This window comes from Elephas maximus, chromosome 1 (assembly GCF_024166365.1).
Source record: "Elephas maximus indicus isolate mEleMax1 chromosome 1, mEleMax1 primary haplotype, whole genome shotgun sequence".
NCBI lineage: Eukaryota > Metazoa > Chordata > Mammalia > Proboscidea > Elephantidae > Elephas > Elephas maximus.
The window spans coordinates 54,424,334-54,444,212 of NC_064819.1; the positions used below are offsets into that span (position 1 = coordinate 54,424,334).

A 19,879-nucleotide genomic window follows, 5' to 3' on the forward strand; every position below is an offset into this window, starting at 1 on the left:
AGTTAGTTTTTGTTTGCTGTGTGAGGTATGGATCCTATTTCATTTTTTTTTTTTTTTTTGCTCTTGAACATCCAGTTTTGCCAGTACCATTTGTTAAAAAGACTCTCTTTTCCCCATTGAATGGACTTTGGGCCTTTGTCAAAGATCAGTTGACTATAGGTGGATGGATTTATGTCTGTTCTTTGGATTCTGCTCCATTAGTTGATGGTGTCTGTTGCTATACCAGTACCAGGCTTTTTGACTACCATGGCTGTTCTGAGATCAGGTAGTGTGAGGCCTCCTACTTTGTTCTTTTTCTTCAGTAATGTCTTGCTTAGCCAGGGCCTCTTTGCTTGCCATATGAAGTTGGTGCTTGGTTTTTCCATCTCATTAAAGAATGCTGTTGGTATTTCGATCGAGATTGCATTGTATTTGCAGATCGCTTTGGGTAGAATTGACATTTTCACAGTGTTGAGTCTTCCTATCTACGAGCATGGTATATTTTTCCATTTATGTTGGTCTCTCTCTTTTTTTTTTTTTTTTTTGCAGTAGTGTTTTGTAGTTGTCTTTGTACAGGTCTTTTACGTCTCTGGTTAGGTTTATTCCTAAGTATTTTATCTTTTTAGGGGCTATTATAAATGGTGTTGTTTTCCTGATTTCCTTTTTGGAGTTCTCTTTGTTGGTGTATAGTAATCAACTGATTTTTGTATGTTGATCTTGTATCCTGTTATTCAGCTGAATATTTCTTTTAATTCCAATAGTTTTCTTGTGGAACCTTTGGGGTTCTCTATGTGTAGGATCATATCATCTGCAAATAGGAATAGTTTTACTTCCTTCTTTCCAATTATTTCCCTCTTTGTCTTATTGCTGTAGCTAGGACTTCCAGCACAGTGTTAAATAGGTGTGGCGATAAAGTGCATCCTTGTCTGGTTCCCATTCTCAGAGGGAGCGCTTTCAGTCTCTCTCCATTGAGAATCATATTGGCTGTTGGTTTTGTATAGATGCCCTTGATTATGTTGAGGAATTTCCCTTCTATTCCTATTTTATTGAGAGTTTTTATCAGAAATTGATGTTGAACTTTATCAAATGCCTTTTCTGCATCAATTGAGGTGATCATGTGATTCTTTTTTTGTTTTATTTCTGTGGTAGATTACATTGACTGATTTTCTAATGTTGAGCTATCCTTGCATACCTGATTTGAATCCCACTTGGTTGTGGTGTATTATTTTTTTGATATGATGCTGAATTTTATTGGCTAGATTTTTTTTTTTTTGAGAATTTTCTGCATCTGTATTCCTGAGAGATACTGGTCTGTAATTTTCTTTTTTTGTGGTGTCTTTGCCCGGTTTTGGTATCAGGGTTATGCTGGTTTCATAGAATGAATTCAAGAGTGTTCCTTCCTTTTCTGTGATCTGAAATAGTTTGAGTAGTACTAGTGTGAGCTTTTCTTGAATGTTTGGTAGAATTCTCTGGTGAAACTATCCAGGCCAGAGCTTTTTTTGTTGGGAATTTTTTTTATTATCTCTTTGATCTCTTCTCTTGTTATGCATCTGTTTATATTTTCTATCTCAGTTTGTATTAGTTTAGGTAGGTAGTGTGTTTCTTGAAATTTGTCCATTCCCTCTAGATTCACAAATTTGTTGGAGTACCATGTTTCATAGTATTCTGTTATGATCCTTTTAATTTCAGTTGGGTCTGTTGTAATGCCCCCCATTTCATTTCTTATTAGGGTTATTTGCTTCCTCTCCTGTTTTTCCTTTCTTAGTTTGGCCAATGGTTTGTCATCTTTTCAAAGATCTGCTTAGGTGAATACCACACACTGTACTATATTTTCACGGGGATCACTTTCCTTATACCCGAAGGAAGTACTTCTTTTTGTCCTTTTTAAAATTGTTTTATATGTAACAAAACATTTGCCAATTTACTTGTTTCACATGTACAATTTAGTGACATCAGTTACATTGATCATGTTGTGTAACCATCACCAATATGCATTGCCAAATTCTCATCACCATAAACAATCTCAATGCTTCTTAAACAATGACTGTGCTATCCCTCCATCCTCCTGCCCCCGGTAACCACTAATAAACTTTTGTCTTTGTGCATTTGCCTATTCTAGATATTTTATCTGAGTGCTATTAGCCAGTATTTGTCATTTTGTTATTCACTTATGTCACTTAGCATAATGTTTTCAAGGTACATAAATGTCATAGAATGTATCAGGACTTCATTTCTCTTCATGACTGAGTAATATTCCATTGTATGGATATACCACATATTTTTTGATCCATTCATCTGTAGATGAGAATTTAGGTTGTTTTCATCTTTTGACTATTGCAAACAGTGATGCAGCGAACACTGGTGTACAAATATATGTTCGAGTCCCTGATTTTAAGTCTCTTGGGTATATACCTAGGAATGTAAATGGTGGGTCACATAGTAATTCTATGTTTAACTTTTTGAGGAACTGCCTCCCTGTCTTCCATAGCAGCAATACCATTTTGCATTCCTGTCAACAATGGTTGAGGGTTCCAATTTGTTCACATTTTTTGTTTTTGGTTTATTTATTTGTATTTTAGCCGTCCTAGTTTTTTTTTAGTTGGGGTGAAGTGATATCTCATTGTGGTTTTGATTTGCATCTCCCAGTTGCTAATGATTTTGAGCATCTTTTAATGTGTTTATTGGCCATTTGTGTTTCTTCTTTGGTGAAATGTCTATGCCAATCCTTTGTCCATTTTTTGATTTGGGTTTTTCGTCTTTTTGTTGTTAAGCGGCAGTATTTTTTTTTAAGGATGGGCCACTTATGTTTCTTTTGGAGAAACCATTCTGAGGTCCAATTGGTCTTATCTTCCTGTAGTATCAGCAGCAAGAGCCCTTCCTTAGCAAAAGCTACTCCCTCCCATGCCTCCCCTTCCCTTCAGAGCATCAACAGAAGCCAGGGTAGGAGAAGAAATCGGTATCAGGGGCGGCCCCTAGGTGGACACAGGGACTCGTTTTTTTCTTGACATAATTCTGGGGGTATGGTGGTGGTGTCGTCAGCTGCTGTTGAGTCAGCCTGACTTATGCGGGCCCACACACAATGGAATGAAACATTGCCCGATATTGCACCATCTTCGCAGTCTTTGGGATGTTAGAGTCCATGTCGTGGCCACTATGTGCTTTAAGTGCTTTTCAGCTGAGAGGGTTCATCTTTCAGCACTCTATTGGACAATATTTGCTGGAAAACTTTTCGAAAGTAGATTACCAGGCCTTTTCTCCTAGTCCATCTTAGCCTGGAAGCTCTCCTGAAACCTGTTGAGCATCACAGCAATGCACAAGTCTCCACTGACAGATAGGTGGTAGCTGCACATAAGGTGCATTGGCTGGGAATCAAACCGAGGTCTCCTGCTTAAAAAAATAATTATTCAACCACTGAACCACCAAACAAAAGCAATAAAAATCATAAAAATTTTATAAGTAGTTACTAATGGCTATGTTAGTCTTTGATAAGATTTATTTTTTTGGATGACTGAAATATATGTAACAGAACACTTACGTTTTTCATGTTAGTGTATCAGGTAATGGATTTTTCAGCTGAATGAGCTAGGCAGCTATATTTTCCCCTAAAGGGGATGCCCAGGCCATTTCCTTTTATGTGTTAGTGTCCTGCAGGTTCCTAACAGCAGCCTCAATCAAATATCAGCTTATGCTTTTAATGCTTATCTTATAACTTTTCATGTGCCAGGCTCCTAAAACTGAGCAAACAAAACAATTTTATTTATGTTTTTGCATTTTTGCCCTCATCCGCCTTTTTGGAGAGACCTCCGGGATTGGGAGGGGACAGGAGGAGTATGGGTCCTTTGTTCCATTCAGTGCTATGAATACCTAGTTCAGTGCTTGGCACATAGACGGCATTTTATATATATACATATTTGTTAAGGGAATGGAGTAAGAAACAAACTTCTAGCGTATAATTATGAACCTCCTGCATAATTCCATTTTTTAAATTTTTATTGTGCTTTAAGTGAAGTTTACAAATCAAGTCAGTCTCTCATACTAAAGTTTAAATATACCTTGCTATATACTCCTAGTTGTTCTTCCCCTGATGAGACAGCACACTCCTTCTCTCCACCCTCCATTTCCGTGTCCATTCAGCCAGCTTCTGTCCCTCTCTACCTTCTCATCTCCCCTCCAGATAGGAGCTGCCCACATAGTCTCATGTGTCTACTTGATCCAAGAAGTTCAGTCCTCACCAGTATCATTTGCTATCCCATAGTCTGTTCCAATCCCTGTCTGAAGAGTTGGCTTTGGGAATAGTTCCTGTCTTGGGCTAACAGTAGGTGTGGGGACCATGACCTTGGGGTCCTTCTAGTCTCAGTCAGACCATTAAGTCTGGTCTTTTTATGAGAATTTGAGGTCTGCATCCCATGGCTTTCCTGCTCCTTCAGGGGTTCTCTGTTGTGTTCCCTGTCAGGGCAGTCATCGGTTGTAGCTGGGCACCATCTAGTTCTTCTGGTCTCAGGCTGATGTAGTCCCTGATTTATGTCGCCCTTTCTGTCTCTTGGGCTCATAATTACCTTGTGTCTTTCATGTTCCTCATTCTTCTTTGCTTCAGGTGGGTTGACACCAACTGATGCATCTTAGATGGCCACTTGCTAGCGTTTAAGACCGAAGACGCTACACTCCAAAGTGGGATCTAGAAATGTTTTCTTAAGATATTTAATTATGCCAATTGACCTAGATGTCTCCTGAAACCATGGTCCCCAAACCCCCGCCCCTGCTACGCTGGCCTTCGAAGCGTTCAGTTTATTCAGGAAACTGCTTTTGGCTTAGTCCAGTTGTGCTGACCTCTCCTGTATTGTGTGTTGCCTTTCCCTTCACCCAAAATAGTTGTCTACTATCTAATTAGTGAATAGCCCTCTTCCTCCCTCCCTCCTCCCTCTCATAACCATCAAAGAATATTTTCTTCTCCGTTTAAACTGTTTCTTTAGTTCTTGTAACAGTGGTCTCATACAATATTTATCCTTTTGAAACTGACTAATTTCACTCAACATAATGCCTTCCAGATTCCTCCATGTTATGAAGCGTTTCACAGATTCATCGTTGTTCTTTATCAATGCATAGTATTCATTGTGTGAATATACCATAATTTATTTATCCATTCATCCATCAATGGGCACCTTGGTTGCTTCCATCTTTTGCTATTGTAAACAGTGCTGCAGTGAACATGGGTGTGCATATATCTGTTCGTGTAAAGGCTCTTATTTCTCTAGGATATATTCCAAGGAGTGGGATTAGTGGATCATATGGTATTTCTATTTCTAGTTTTTTAAGGAAATGCTAAATCAATTTCTAAAGTGGTTGTACCATTTTGCATTCCTACCAACAGTGTATAAGTGCTCCAGTCTCTCCACAACCTCTCCAACATTTATTCTTTTGTGTTTTTTGGGTTAATGGTAGCCTTGTTGGAGTGAGATAGAATATCATTGTAGTTTTGATTTGCATTTCTCTAATGGCTCATGATTGTGAGCATTTCCTCATGTATCTGTTATCTACCTGAATGTCTTCTTCACTGAAGTGTCTGTTCATATCCCTTTACCCGTTTTTTAACTGAGTTATTTGTCTTTTTGTTGTTGAGTCTTTGCAGTATCACGGAGATTTTAGACATCAGATGCTGATAGGAAATGGCATAGCTAAAAACTTTTTCCCAGTCTGCAGGTAATCTTTTTACTCTTTTGGTGAAGTCTTTGGATGAGCATAGGTGTTTGATTTTTAGGAGCTCCCAGCTATCTAGTTTCTCTTCTGGTGTTTGTACATTGTTAGTAATGTTTTGTATACTGTTTATGCCATGTATTGGGGCTCCTAGAGTTGTCTCCATTTTTTTCTTCCATGATCTTTATCATTTTAGATTTTATATTTAGTTCTTTAATCCATTTTGAGTTATTTTTTGCACACGGTGTGAGGTATGGGTCTTGTTTTACTTTCTTACAGATGGATATCCAGTTATGCCAGCATCATTTGTTACAGAGACTGTCTTTCCCCCATTTAACCGACTTTGGGCCTTTGTCAAATATCAGCTCATCATATGTGCATGGATTTATGTCTGGATTCTCAATTCTGTTCCATTGGTCTATGTATCTGTTGTTGTACCAGTACCAGCCTGTTTTGACTACTGTGATGGTATAATAGGCTCTAAAATCAGGTAGTGTGAAGCCTCCCACTTTGTTCATCTTTTTCAGTAATGCCTTACTTATTCAGGGCCTCTTTTCCTTCCGTATGAAGTTGGTGATTTGTTTCTCCATCTCACTAAAAAATGTCGTTGGAATTTGGATCAGAACTGAATTATATCTATAGGTTGCTTTTGGTATAACAGACATTCTTACAGTGTTGAGTCTTCCTGTCCATGAGCAAGGTATGTTTTTCCACTTCTGTACGTCTCTTTTGGTTTCTTGCAGTAGTGTCTTGTAATTTTCTTTATATAGGTCTTTTATGTTTCTGATTTGGTGATTTCCTCTTTGGTGTTTTTTTTTGTTGGTGTAGAGGAATCCAACTGATTTTTGTATGTTTATCTTGTATCCTGGTACTCTGCTGAGGTCTTCTATTAGTTTCAGTAGTTTTCTTGAGGATTCTTTAGGGTTTTCTGTGTATAAGATCATGTCATCTGCAAATAGAGATACTTCTTCCTTACCAATCTGGATGCCCTTTATTTCTTTTTCTAGCATTTATATATAGTCACAAATATTTATTATCTGTTGATATATGGCTTTTAAAATGCATCATCCCATACAAAAGACATTTTAGTAGTCCCGATCAGAGTGAGCAACCACCCATCTGTCAGTTTGCTATGATGCTGGAAGCTATGCCACCAGTATTTCAAATACCAGCAGAGTCACCCATATTGGATAGGTTTCAGCAGAGTTTTCAGACTGAGACAGACTAGAAAGAAAGGCCTGGAAATCTGTTTCTGAAAATTAGCCAATGAAAACCCTGTTGGCTACAGAAAAGCGTTGTCCCATGTAGTGCTAGAAGAACCCCTACTTTGGAAGGCACTCAAAATACAGTGTCCACAACAATGAACTTGAGAATACCAAAGAATGTGAAGATGATGCAGGATCAGGCAATGTTTTATTCTATCGTACATGGGGTCCCAGTGGGTCAGAAACAACCCAGCAGCAACTAACAATGATAACAGACTGAATGTTCTAACAATGAAGCTTGCCTTTACTTTTTCATATTCTCAGCACTTAGTAAACATTGGTGGAATAGACAAAGGAATTGGCATTGGGAAAGTGCCTTGAGTGTCACACGGAGCATCTTCTGGTAAGCAGACTGTTCTTGCCCAGTGGAGGCTGTTGGCTTGTACCGTTCCAGGCCAAAGGGTGTCCCTCCAGAGCAAGACAAAGCAAAAAAATGCCTTCATTTAGGAGAACTTGGCTATTAACCGAAAAAGGGATGTTGACTTTGTGTAGCATTAAAATTGTTTTATCAGATAATATTACAGAAATCTATCTGATAAAAATTGTTTTATCATATAGAAACATAAATGTAGCATGGATGCTGAACCATGCTAACTAAAACCTGTGCTCAGTAGGCCCCCTGAGATAAGCTCAGGAGCTCCTCGGATTGCAAAAGTCTTCAGTCTTCATGGATGTGATGACAGCTGTGTCCAAGAGCAAGAGCACAGCCCCTCTGCTGCCCACCCACAAAGGGGATTAGCAGTAGTCTGAGGTCACTTTAGTTCAGCTATGCTGTGTTTACTGTTTGTGTTCATTTTTGAGGTGTTTTGTGTGTGTAGTGTTAACCCCCTTTATCAGACTATATAAAAGTGCTATTTAAAAGAGGCACACAGTTACTGTGGAAGTAAAAACGAGCCAGCTATAATGCTTAGGACTCTCAGTCTTTCATAATACAGCACTGTCACCCTAGAGGATTAGGGAGAGGCATAGCTTTGGGCAGGTGGAATACTTAGATGCATCGCCATTTCAAAGACGGGCTCTGTATGCCTAACTCTTTCCATGTATCTGAAGTGATCTATCTGGATGCTCTCTTGCTGATAGGTTCACAAACTCCAAGTAGCTCATTCACGGGGCCACCAAGTTGTTTATAAAGCCTTCCCGCAACCTCTCTCTGTTGGATGGAATCCTATTTGTGCTGGCAGACACCCTGATTTACCACTGGGCGGTGTAGGAATGTGATACATTGAAATTCAACCACATGCTTTGGGTTGTTGCTGCAAACTTGTCATCGAGGGAAAAAAATCCCAGAAGCAGCAGAACAGCAGCAATGAAAGAAATGTAGCATTGGCTCATCAGTTCCTAGTTGGGGCTAGCTGGGATCCTCTCTAAGCAATGCCTTTGGGTCTTGACTGGATTAAATACATTTTGTGAAACCAGAGTGTGAGTTTTGTAGGCTAAAAGTGAAGGCTGAGCTGTAACTAGATTCTTGCTTGGATTTATGTTTTTTTTTTTTTTTTTTTTTAATCCTTGGAAGAGTACAGCCCCCTCAGAAATTTCCATCTAAACTTTTCAAACATATCAACACACTTAAATCCAAATCCAGTGGGGAGAAAGAGAGAGTGGTTCCTATAATACGTGATGGAAGTCCTGGGTGCACAAGTGTTTAAGAGTGTGGCTGAAAAGTGGACAGTCCAAATCTCCACAGAGGTGCCTCAGAAGAAAGGACGGGTGACCTGCTCCTTCAATCAGCCATTGAAAGCCCTGCAGAGCACAGTTCTGCTCTGGCACACGTGGGTTGCGATGAGTTAGCATCAATGACATTTTTTTTTTTTTTTTAATAAGGTAGCTCTCATGGTTGAAGGTGTTTTCATTTTATTTTTATTCTTTATTATAAAGAGGCCGGGTGTTGTTTTTTCTTTTCCAGGCTCTGCAGAGGGTGAGCGTGATCTTTAATGAAGTTCTCAGTTTATTAAAATGCTCTTATGGCAAGATCATTCAGGTGTGCCCTGTAGCTCATCATTATCATATAGTCATTTATGTTTCTGGTCTTTCCAGAAATGATTCTGGCATTTAGTATCTCTCTTGTTTAATCTCTCTTAATTTTACAATTTCTTTTTTTATATTAAAAAATCTACATTGACATTTATGCCTGGGTTATTCTTTTTCTTACAGACTTCTGTTATCCTTCAGCACGTGAACTAATTTTAACATTCATTATTCTCTATATTATATAATTTGGGGAGCAAAATCATCTGTCTTTTCCTCTTATTACCTTGAAGTTCGTGACTGGTATTTCCTACTGTGACGCTACTTCTAAAAATTAATATATTTACAGTTTCCTTCAAAGGCAGTCTGAGCACATCTTACAATGCTAAATTTTTTAATTTCTGTTTAATTATGGAGCTGAGAGTGTTCCTCTACCTCTTCTCTTACCATTAGTATAAAAAATGAGGATAAATTCATATCTGTTCTACTGAGATTCCCTCAGGGGACATCAGATACCTATGTCAAAGGAACTTGGGTATTCTGCAGCATTCATTCAGCCAACAAATGTTTACTGAATGTTTACCGTGTGCGCAGCACATTTCTAGATACGGAGGATATCGTGAACAAAATGACTGTCCTCAGTGGTGCTGATAGTCTAGTGGGGGCAACAGACACTACACAAGAAGAGTAAAACACGTAGGAGCTTTATATTGTGGTAAAGACCAAGAAAAACTTAAGCAGGGAAGAGAGTTTTACAGACTTGCAGGGCTTTCTTGAAATTTTAGATTGGGTGGCCAGAGAAAGCCTTAGTGTACATCTCTGGGGGAAGGGATTCTAGGCAGAAGGAACAGTGTGTGCAAAGGCCCTGAGGTGGGAATGTGCCTGGGGTGTCTGAGGAACAGCAAGGAGACCTGTGTCGGGGGAGCAGAGTGGAGGCAGGGAAGCTCACCTCTGCTTCACCACCGTCTGCCCACCCACCACATGACACAGTTCCTTGCAGATACTAGCATTTTACATTCAAATGTTCACTGAGTGAATTAATAGAATTGGATTTCAGAACTTTCAGAGGTAAAATAATAGTGACTAGTTTGATATGTGAAGAGAGGGAGAACAGTCAGATGACTCCACAGATAAGTGTAGGGGCAGGGGTGCTAAGTGTCTGGTGGGGAAGAAAGAGTGGTTTGGGTGGGGGAGGAATAAAACTGAGTAGGTTTTGTCCCACAGACACCCTTTTACCTCAGGAATGTAGTCACTCCTGAGGTTCACCCTTCAGTCAAAGATTAGACAGATGTATAAAACAAAAGGAAACTAAAGGGGCACCCCAGCACAGGGGCAAGGACAAGAAGGCAGGAGGGGACAGGAAAGCTGGTAATAGGGAGCTCTAGGCTGAGAATAAAGTGTGTTGACATGTTGTGGGGTTGGCAGCCAGTGTCACAAAACAATGTGTGTACCAACCGTTTAATGGAAAACTAGTTTGCTCTGTAAACCTTCATCTAAAGTACAATTCAAAAAAAAAAAACTTTAAAACAGCGCAGGTTTTGAGATGGAGATGTTGACTAGGCAGTTTGGAAGCACAAGTTGCTGCTTCCACAAGTTGAGTTTAGGTAGGAGACTGATCTGGAAGGTGACAGTTGGTTATGGCTGATGGGAGTGTCTGGGGATATGGCCTTGGAGAAGATCTGGCATGGAAATGCAGGGCGATGGGTAAACTCACTCCATAGATAGGATCTCAGGGCTTGTGGTGCAGGATAAATGGAAGGTAAAGAGAAGCAGAAGCTGGGCGTAGTGCCAGGGGTGTATTGACAATGCAGTCCCTGGGTGGTGCAAACAGTTAGTGCACTCAGCTGCTAATTGAAAGGTTAGAGGGTCAAGTCCACCCAGAGGAGCCTTGGAAGAAAGAACTGGTGATCTGCTTCCAAAAAAATCAGCCATTGATGCAGCTCATGTACAACCAAATGCTTCGTGGAATTTTATTTTATTTTTTTCCTTTTTAGTTTGAATGTTTAGGGTCATGATCTAATGGGACAGCTCAGTCAATTTGACCTAATACAGGTATCCCGGATTTATGATGTTTGACCTACTACAGGTATCCCAGACTTATGATGGTGTTCTGTTCCTATAACTCTGTCATAAATTGGTTCTGATATAAATCACATACCTAATTTTTTGTGTAGTTTTCCTTATTGCCTTTTACAATCGGTATCTTTGTGAACCCGATCTTTATGTGTCTCTGGGGGTTGACATGAGAACAGTAACCTCAGCAAATTACGTGCTGCAACATTGTATGCAGTACATATTACTAACCATAAGATGTACAAAACAAACAAACAAAAACAGATGGTCGTAAGTACAGTTTGTCATAACTAGAATACTTCATAAGTCAGGGACTACCTATACTGTTTCTCAATGTTTTTGTTCTGCTGAGGGGTCATAAAAGCTTGCAAGAGGCCATCTAAGCTATAACAGCAGGTCTCCCTTCATCCGGGGAAGAGAGTCAGGAGTCAGAGGAAGAAATGTCGCCACCATGAACATCTGTCTCCGGTGCCATGAGACCAGGAGAACTGGATGGTGCTTGGATACCATTACTGAATGTTTTGATCAAAGATTCTGTAGAAGAATCCTGATCAAGAGGGGGAAAATATCGGAACAGAATTTTAAATTCTTAATGGAATCCAGAGCTTCTGGAGTCATTGATGCTGAATGAACGCCTGAAACTATTGCCCTGAAATTATCTTTGAAGCTTAAACTTCACACCAACTTTTCCTGGAAGTCTGCTTTGTACCAAAGAGCAGCTTAACCTCATTAGTAAAGTATGTCTGCCTTCAGCATTGTGCTCTTGCAAAGATTTATGTGTGTGAAATCAAATTGACAACAGCATCTCAAAAGTTTAGATGAGAAACCTAGGGGCAGTGACTTTATATCAGTGGTGGTGGAATAATTTGGAAAAGGATAGCAAGGACAGTGATACATGATTTGAAGAATGCAAAAAAGTCACTGAATTGTACATGTAGATTTGCTGAAACTGCTGCATATATTTTCACAGAAACTAAAATACAATGTATTTAAAAAAACAAAAAAGCAACAACCCTATGGAGCACGCCTCTGCTCTGACACACATGGGTCGCCAGGAGTTGGAATCAACTCAGTGACAACTGGCTTATACTGACAGTATATTGATAATATTAGAAGGGCCCAGATAGACAGAGGGCATGTCTGGGGTGAAAATAAGCACCTGAATGAAAATATTTAGTAATATGCTAGATTGAAATAGGAATATATATTTTAAATTCAGAAGTTGAAGCTCTCAAAATCACTTTAGCAAGTGAGGAGCCAAGATGATCTCGTTTATGAGGTGGCCCTCAGTACAGAGCTGAGACCCTGATATCGTATGAGAATTGGGGTCCTGCCAGCAGATGGCGCACTCGTTGGTGTGATGTGGTGAGCTTCTAGAGGCCCATCTGCCTGGAAACATGGCAACCTTGTCATCTAGTCCAGAAGCCTGGCAATGTTGCTTTTGAAGCCAACATTCCTGCTTTTCATTTGCATCAGTCTGTAGCTGGCTAAGCACAGTGTCCCTAAATGTAACGGAGCTCATCAAAGGGATACCTGCTCTGAGTGTCCTCTTTCAGGCACCAGTAGACCCAGGGCTTTGATACTTGTACGGTTCTTAGTCAAAGTGCCAAGTGGTAAGTAATTACTAACAGGCAGGGGACAAGTGTCACTTACTGCTCATCAAGGTTAGGTATGAACTGGTGAAAAGACCAGTGTGGTCACCAATGTGCCATGTTTGCTTTAGACGCGTCAGACGGTGATTTTGTGACTCCAAAACAGTCAAAAGTGGAAGATGATCGTGCACCGGGATCCCATTCCTCTATGGCAGAAGAAGACTTGGCAGGTAACCGCGTCCCAGCCAGCAGTTCAAGGAGAAGTTTGACACATGTGCAAGCACTGAGCGTACCAGTCTGAAGTACCAGGGAGTTACAGTTTTAGATCAGAGCAGCCGCAGGACTCTAAAAACAGAGCATTCTGTCCTTTGGAGGAGAAGTAAATTGTCACACAAGTTAAAGATTAAAGCAAGCATCACCTCGTAGCATTTTGATTTCTGCCTCTTAATTTTTCTGAGGACATTTAAAGTGACAGGTCTCTGATTTAGTTGAGAGTTATGAATTCATTTTTGTGTTAGGAATATACTACTGTGCAAGTGAAGAGGGCTGACATGAAATGTTCGTGTACGTGGGGCTGGCCTTCTGGATGGTGGGTGTCACTATATTTGGAAACAGAGCTCCAAAAGGGCAAACTTGGAGGCAGTGGCAGCCTTAGAAGGCAGTGGTTAAGAGCCAGACAGCCTGGGTTCAAATCCTGGAGCTGCTGGTATGACCTCGCGACATTATGTAATCTCTCTGTTAACTGTGGGAAAGAACATGGCAGCTTCACGTGATTTTTGTGACGATTCCATGAACCGATACATGTAAATCCCTTAGAAGAGTGTAAGAGGCTAGTTCAGCCGTCATAAGACTGGCACTGCCATGTGTTGCCCCACAGAAAGGCCTTACCCCTTATATCCTCATTAAAGTCTCTGACAGCAGTATATTGACGTGGTTGGTACTGTGTTCATATAACTATAAAGTTAAACATAACAATCCATAACCCTACCACTTAAGAGAGGCCCACTACCATTATTTGTAAACCAAAGTAAGAGATGAATATGGAGAATCTGACAAAATTAAAAGACTCTCTTCTACTCCTTCCTATGGTCCGATTCAAAAAAATAATTACTATCTAGAAAACAAACAACAAAACCTCTTCTAACACCTCAGCCCCCTTCTCAGACGTAACACCAGTTGCTCTGATTGAAAGTACTGGGAAGTTCCAAGAAGGTGTGGTTGAAGTGAGCGCTTGCCAGTGAGAAGCAACCTGACTCACCCCTGTGTAGACTCTTGCTGACCTCCTGTGGTCCTCTCCAGAGTGTAGCAGCAATGGGGCTTCTGTGGTTTGCATTTGTGTTATAGGCTGATTGCTCCACCCTTTGGGCACATGAGGGACTGGGCAAACCTGTGTGTGAAAACTGTTTTATTTTTGCTGTTCAGAAGGGATTTCTAGTCCATCTTTAGAAGTTATGCCAGAGAACTTGGATGTTTCTGCCATCATCTCAACCTTTGAAAACATCACCAAAGAACTAAAAAAGACATATGAGGTAATGTTCCACTAAAACTGGAGAAGTAGCTTGTTAGGAATTTCAAGTTCGTAGTATTCATTAATACGGTTCTTATCCTTCATATGTGAAAGTGTTTTGGAATCTTTTGGTGATGTGTATTTATCTTCGCTGTGGTCACTAGTTTTAGTTCTCTATTAAAATTTTTTTTATTATATACAGGTCCCTGGGTGGTGCAGATGGTTTACACTCTGCTACTAACTGAAAGGTTGGCAGTTTGAACTCACCCAGATGCATTGTAGAAGAAAGCCCTGGCAATTTGCTTCCATAAAGATCATAGCCAAGAAAACCCTATGGAGTCCAGTTCTACTCTGTAACACATGGGGTCACCATGAGTTGGCATTTACTCAACTGCAGTGGGTTCTGGTTTTTGTAACATATGGTTTGGGTTTAGGAAACAGTGTCCCCATGTCCATTTGCTACAGCGGGATCAAGTGGACCTGTATGGAAGTCAGACTCATGGTTTGGCTGTTTTGGTAATATTCTCAAACAGCTGAACTATCAGGAAGCAATGATTTGGTCACGTGATAAGCGAGGAGGGGAGAATGAGAGAAGAGAAGGAACTGTGTGGACAAGGGAGATGTCTGGGATGAAGATGGAGGTAGATCATGGGTGGGTTTCTGCTGAGTGGTGGCAAATCTTTGAGATACTGCACCTGTAGAATGTCCCAATACCTTGTTGGCAAGATGACTACCGGACCTATAGTCAGTCTCCTTTTTGTGCCGTGATTTATAAATCCCTAATGAGTTATAGGAGCCCTCGTGGCACGGTGGTTAAGCATTTGGCTGCCAACCAAAAGGTTGGCAGTTTGAATCCACCAGGTGCTCCTTGGAAAACCTATGGGGCAATTCTACTCTGTCCTATAGGGTGAGTTGGAATCGACTTGAAGGCAGTGGGTTTGGTTTTGGTTTTTGTTAATGAGTTATTATTAACACATTTGAGATAAGTTTTATCCTAGCCAGCATTCATTTAACTAAACTGGAAGATTCTCAAAGTCTTCCTTATTTTCTGCAATAGTAATGAGAGCCGATTTATAATGGAAATTTGTTGATATTTATACACAGTCCATATATGTATGGACTCGACGGCACTGGGTATATATGTATGGATAATATGAATATAAGTTTCTATTTTAGCTCGTTCTTTACTGACTTCTCCATTTTCTGCAATACCACCGAGAGCCAATTTAAGAGGAAATTTGTTCATATTTGTTCATATGTGGTCTATAACCAAAAACCCAAACCAAACTTGTTGCCATTGAGTGGATTCTGACTCATAGCAACGTGATAGGACAGAGTAGAACTGCTCCGTAGAGTTTCCAAGGAGCGTCTGGTGGATTTGAACTGCCGACCTTTTGGTTAGCGGCTGTAGCACTTAACCACTATGCCACCAGGGTTTCCCCATCATCTATACCTGGATTGGCAGTATGAACATAAGCCCCTATTTTAGCTTGTTCTTTATTGTACTGAGCCTGAGTTAACATGTGAAGGGTGTATGGCACGGTGCCTCATCACGGTTCTCTGGCAGCAGTGCTTTCTATGAATATCATCATGTCCTGCAGCCATTTTTAATACAAAGCGTGCACTCACTTCTGTAGTTATGTGTAACCCAACATGATCATTTTGTTATTATTGTTGTGGTTTAGCTTAGGCACAGAAAGAGTCAACTTTCTTCAGAAAGTGGAACCCAAGCACCAGATTGCCTAACAAAACTTTTAAAGCAGATACATCAGTGCAGGTAAGCATTATATTTAAAAACAAGTTTGCATAGGTGTGATCGCTTACAAACTGCTATGCTGGGGCCATGAAGAGCAAAAGCCTGTGGCAGATGTGAAGTTTGAGGCATCGCTTACTCCAGCTGGGTTTCTGGTTCTTTATCCATAAAATGAGGAGCTGAACTGAATGATCTCCATTTATACGTATGGAGTTCCAGGGTGGTGCAAATGTTAACATGCTTGGCTGCTAACCAAGAGGTTGGAAGTTTGAGTCCACCCAGTGATGCCTTGGAAGAAAGACCTGGCAATCTGCTTCCAAAAAATCAGCCATTGAAAAGCCTGTGGAGCACAGTTCTACTCTGACACATGGGGGTGCCATGAGCCAGAGTCAACTCAATGGCAACTGGTTACTGGTTACGGGTTCTCTGCCTCTCTCAGTGTATATACATGTGTATGTGTGTGTATATATGTGTATGTATGTATGTATATGCATATATAAGGAGCCCTGGTGGCGTGGTGGTTAAGCTCTCGGCTGCTAACCAAAAGGTTGGCAGTTCGAACCCACCAGTGGCTCTGCGGGAGAAAAGACCTGATGATCTGCTCCTGTAAAGGTTACAGCCTACGAAACCCTACAGGGCAGGTTTACTCTGTCCTATAGGGTCACTATGAGTTGGGATCAACTCGAACACACAGCAATAGCAACATATATATATAAAAGTATGCGTGTTTGTATGTATATAAATGTCACACACACATCTCTATGACCATGGAGAAAAGTGCAAAGGTGGCAGGCTTTCAGAGGGATGTGAAGGGTGGAGATTGGAGTGGAAGCATGGGTATCTGTAGGGATTCAAGTCAATCCAGAGGGACTACAATGTAAGTGCTTCTTCAGTGAGTTTTGGGAAAAGAGAGTTTAAGGAATGGAGGGGTTTGGTAAATGCAAGATGAGCACAGAGGTTGTTTGTCGTTGGGGAGAGTGGCCTGTAATGACAGAGGGAAGGAAAAGTTGGCAGGTTGACACACTTAACTGAAGGAGAAAGTTCATTAGAGCAGAATACATTATTTGAATAGAAAATGTATGATTTTTTTCAAACTGCTGGCACAGTGGTTAAGAGTTCAGCTGCTAACCAAAAGGTCAGCAGTTTGGATTCACCAGGCACTCCTTGGAAACCCTATGGGGCAGTTCTACTCTGTCCTATATGGTCACTATGAACCAGAATCAACGCAATGGCAGCGGGTTTTTTATACCTGCAATGTCATTTGATTCTCAGAACATTCCTGTGAAGGACATTGGACTTGTAGATTCCCCCTTATCTTTAAAAAACAGTTGCCGTTGAGTCCACTCTAATTCCTGGTGACCCCATGTATATCAGAGTAGAACTTTGCTCCATAGGATTTTCAATGGCTGATTTTTTTAGAAGCAGATCACCAGGCTTTCCTTCTAAGGCACCTCTGGGGGGCCTCAACCCTCCAACCTTTTGGTTTAGTAGCCCAGAGCAAATAACTGTTTGCACCACTCAGGAATTCCACTAAATCTCTTAGAAGGTGCATATTCATCCACTTACTCAGCAGGTACACACCCAGCAACACTTAGGCCCTTTGAGGTTGGGGAGGGCAGCAAGAATGACCCCTCAAGCATCTCGCCATTGTGGATGTTCAGCTTAATGGAGAAGGCAGATGATATGCAGACAGACCAATAAGCAAATTGTATGGCAGGTGAACCCATTATAGTGACTGGTAGATATTTTAGAACTAAAATGTGGAGGGAGGAAAAAGTTTATTAGCTAATTCCAGACCACAGCTTTCAGGACTGGCTTAAGACAAGAGAAAGGGAAGACTGTAGAAGGTGGGAAGCCGAGGGGCCCTGACTGGCATGGCGGCCTCTGGCCCAGGTAGCCTTAGTCTCCTCTTCTCTGGAGTTTTGCTCATCCCTGCCAACCTACTAAGAATAATTGTGACATTCCAGCTTCCTTTGATAATGCTGTTGAAAGAATAAATAAAATTTTAAGTAGTTAACTTTCTAGGGGTAGCAGTAGGCAGGTAGGGAGGGGAGGGAAGAGAAGGGAGACATGTATTTGTTCTTAAAATAAATGTCTGGAGAAGATGCTAAGGTTTTCTTGTAGTAAACGGATGTAATTGTGTCATTTTGTCACATCCAAGCAGTCCCAATGAAATGTGTTGCTTTCACGTTTTTCAGACTGAGTAAACTACAAGAGTTCCACCGTTTTGTTCTTCGAGAGCTGGGCCACCTTGAGAAGGATATTGAGGCTCTGAAACATCTTGAGAACGATGTTCTGGTAAGTTCTTTTTGTTTGGGCCATTCTCTGTGATGTAAGAGCATCTGTTCCAGGGCAGAATAATGGCTAACTACTTTTTAAAAACAAACTTTTGTTCAATTTTAGGAATTTTGGAGGAAACAGTCTGCTGATTTGAAAGCATTCTGTGATATGCAAGTGCTGAGGTATTTTTTTTTTAAGTATTTTTTCTAGAAGTATCTTAGTTAAAGTATGAGGTAGTTCTTTAGTGAAAGTATGGGTGGTTGATACTGCTAAAACTTCATGCGAGTAGCTAAACAGCTGTGTCTTTTCAAACCAGCTATGTCGGTGGCCCTCCCTGAGGAGAGTGTAGCTTTTGGTATCAGTCTAGAAGAGTAAATTTTTAAAAGCATAAACATGATCATCCAAATGTCAGTGTTTTTCAAATTGTTCTATTTTTAAGCAGTATTTAAAAAAACTGAAATGGTTAGATATTGAGAAAAAATATTTAAGTTCCTGAGTAAATAGTTGATTTTCAGTTATATACTGAACTGTGTTTTTGATAGAACTATACATATTTTATGTGTCAGATGTTATGGTGAAGTGAGCTCCTTTACGTGGCCTTTTGCCCTGGTTCTTTGGGAAAACAGTTAAATTTTTTTCCTCAACCCTGAGGAGTTACTTTAGCCCTAGTTTTCTAGCCCAGAGGGTTTGTTACTTAGGTTCAGGTTGATTGACATTTCCTGAGCAAGCTGTAAACAACTTGACTTTTTGTCTTGCCCTGGGCTGTATGTAGCCTGCCCTGTGATTGGTATGCATCTTGCAGGGATTAGTCAGTAAACTATGCAAACGAAGTATCTGTAGTCTGCTATGCAGATAAAGTGCCCTACCAAGAGGGCATTGGTCAGTTTGTGGCTCCCCCTTTGGGAGGGGCCGTATCTTGAAATGGACGAGGAGTTGTGTGTGTGTGTGTATGTATGTATATGTGTGTGTGTATATATAGAGAGAGAGAGAGAGAGAGCTCAGCTGCTAACCAAAAGGTCAGCAGCTTGAATCTAGCAGCCACTCCTTGGAGACCCTATGGGCAGTTCTACTCTGTCCTATAGGGCTGCTATGAGTCGGAATCGACTGGACGGCAACTGGTTTTTTTTTTTAATGTGTATACGTGCAACTCCCTATATATGTATATGAAGCCAGCCTCACAGAGGTTTTTCAAACAGAGCAAAGCAGGAAGAGAAGCAGAGAGAAAGAGGAGGCAGGAAACCTCCCCGAAGAGCTGTAACACGGGTCAAGGACCCTAACACCAGAGGTGGGCGACAGGCCCAGAAATGGGCCCAAAGGCAGAGCCACAGAGTCAGGCCCAGAAGGGGCAACAGGAGCCTGTCCTGAGGAGGCCTGTCCTGCCCTGAAGAAGGGGGACTTTGCCTACATGTTTTCTGATCCCAAGTTGTACCCCGTTACTTCCTTAATAAACCACTTGTGTGTAAACACAGTCCATGAGTTCTTTGAAACACAGTGAATTGCCACACCTAATTGGGGGAGGGCAGAGTGCTGAGCGGAAGGCGAGTGGCCGGTGTCAGAGATGGCGTGGTGCAGCAGCTTGGAGAATGTGGGACTCTGGGATACATTTGACATCCTCCTCATGGGAATTGGCGTTGTGCTGATTCTTGTATTTGAAGTTGTTCGTACAGGTGTAAAATATATATTTTATATGTAGAGTACATAAACACGTATTTTTGTATTGTTTTAAACAATAAATGGTTTGTCCTCCTTGCACATTCCTTTTACTGTGTTTTAG

The 19,879-nt window shown here is 40.9% G+C and overlaps 1 protein-coding gene across 1 annotated transcript in view; it reads left to right on the forward strand.

The window, feature by feature from the left end:
• SYCP2L (synaptonemal complex protein 2 like) overlaps nt 1-19,503 on the forward strand; it is an 87,151-nt gene extending 67,648 nt beyond the window's left edge. Inside the window, exons 25-30 of the mRNA XM_049855290.1 lie at nt 12,697-12,795; nt 13,988-14,094; nt 15,758-15,849; nt 18,024-18,123; nt 18,229-18,287; nt 19,302-19,503. Coding sequence (XP_049711247.1) covers nt 12,697-12,795; nt 13,988-14,094; nt 15,758-15,849; nt 18,024-18,123; nt 18,229-18,287; nt 19,302-19,470 — 626 coding nt within the window. The 3' untranslated portion in view covers nt 19,471-19,503. The remainder of the gene's footprint in view (nt 1-12,696; nt 12,796-13,987; nt 14,095-15,757; nt 15,850-18,023; nt 18,124-18,228; nt 18,288-19,301) is intronic.
• Nucleotides 19,504-19,879: the final 376 nt, after the last annotated feature.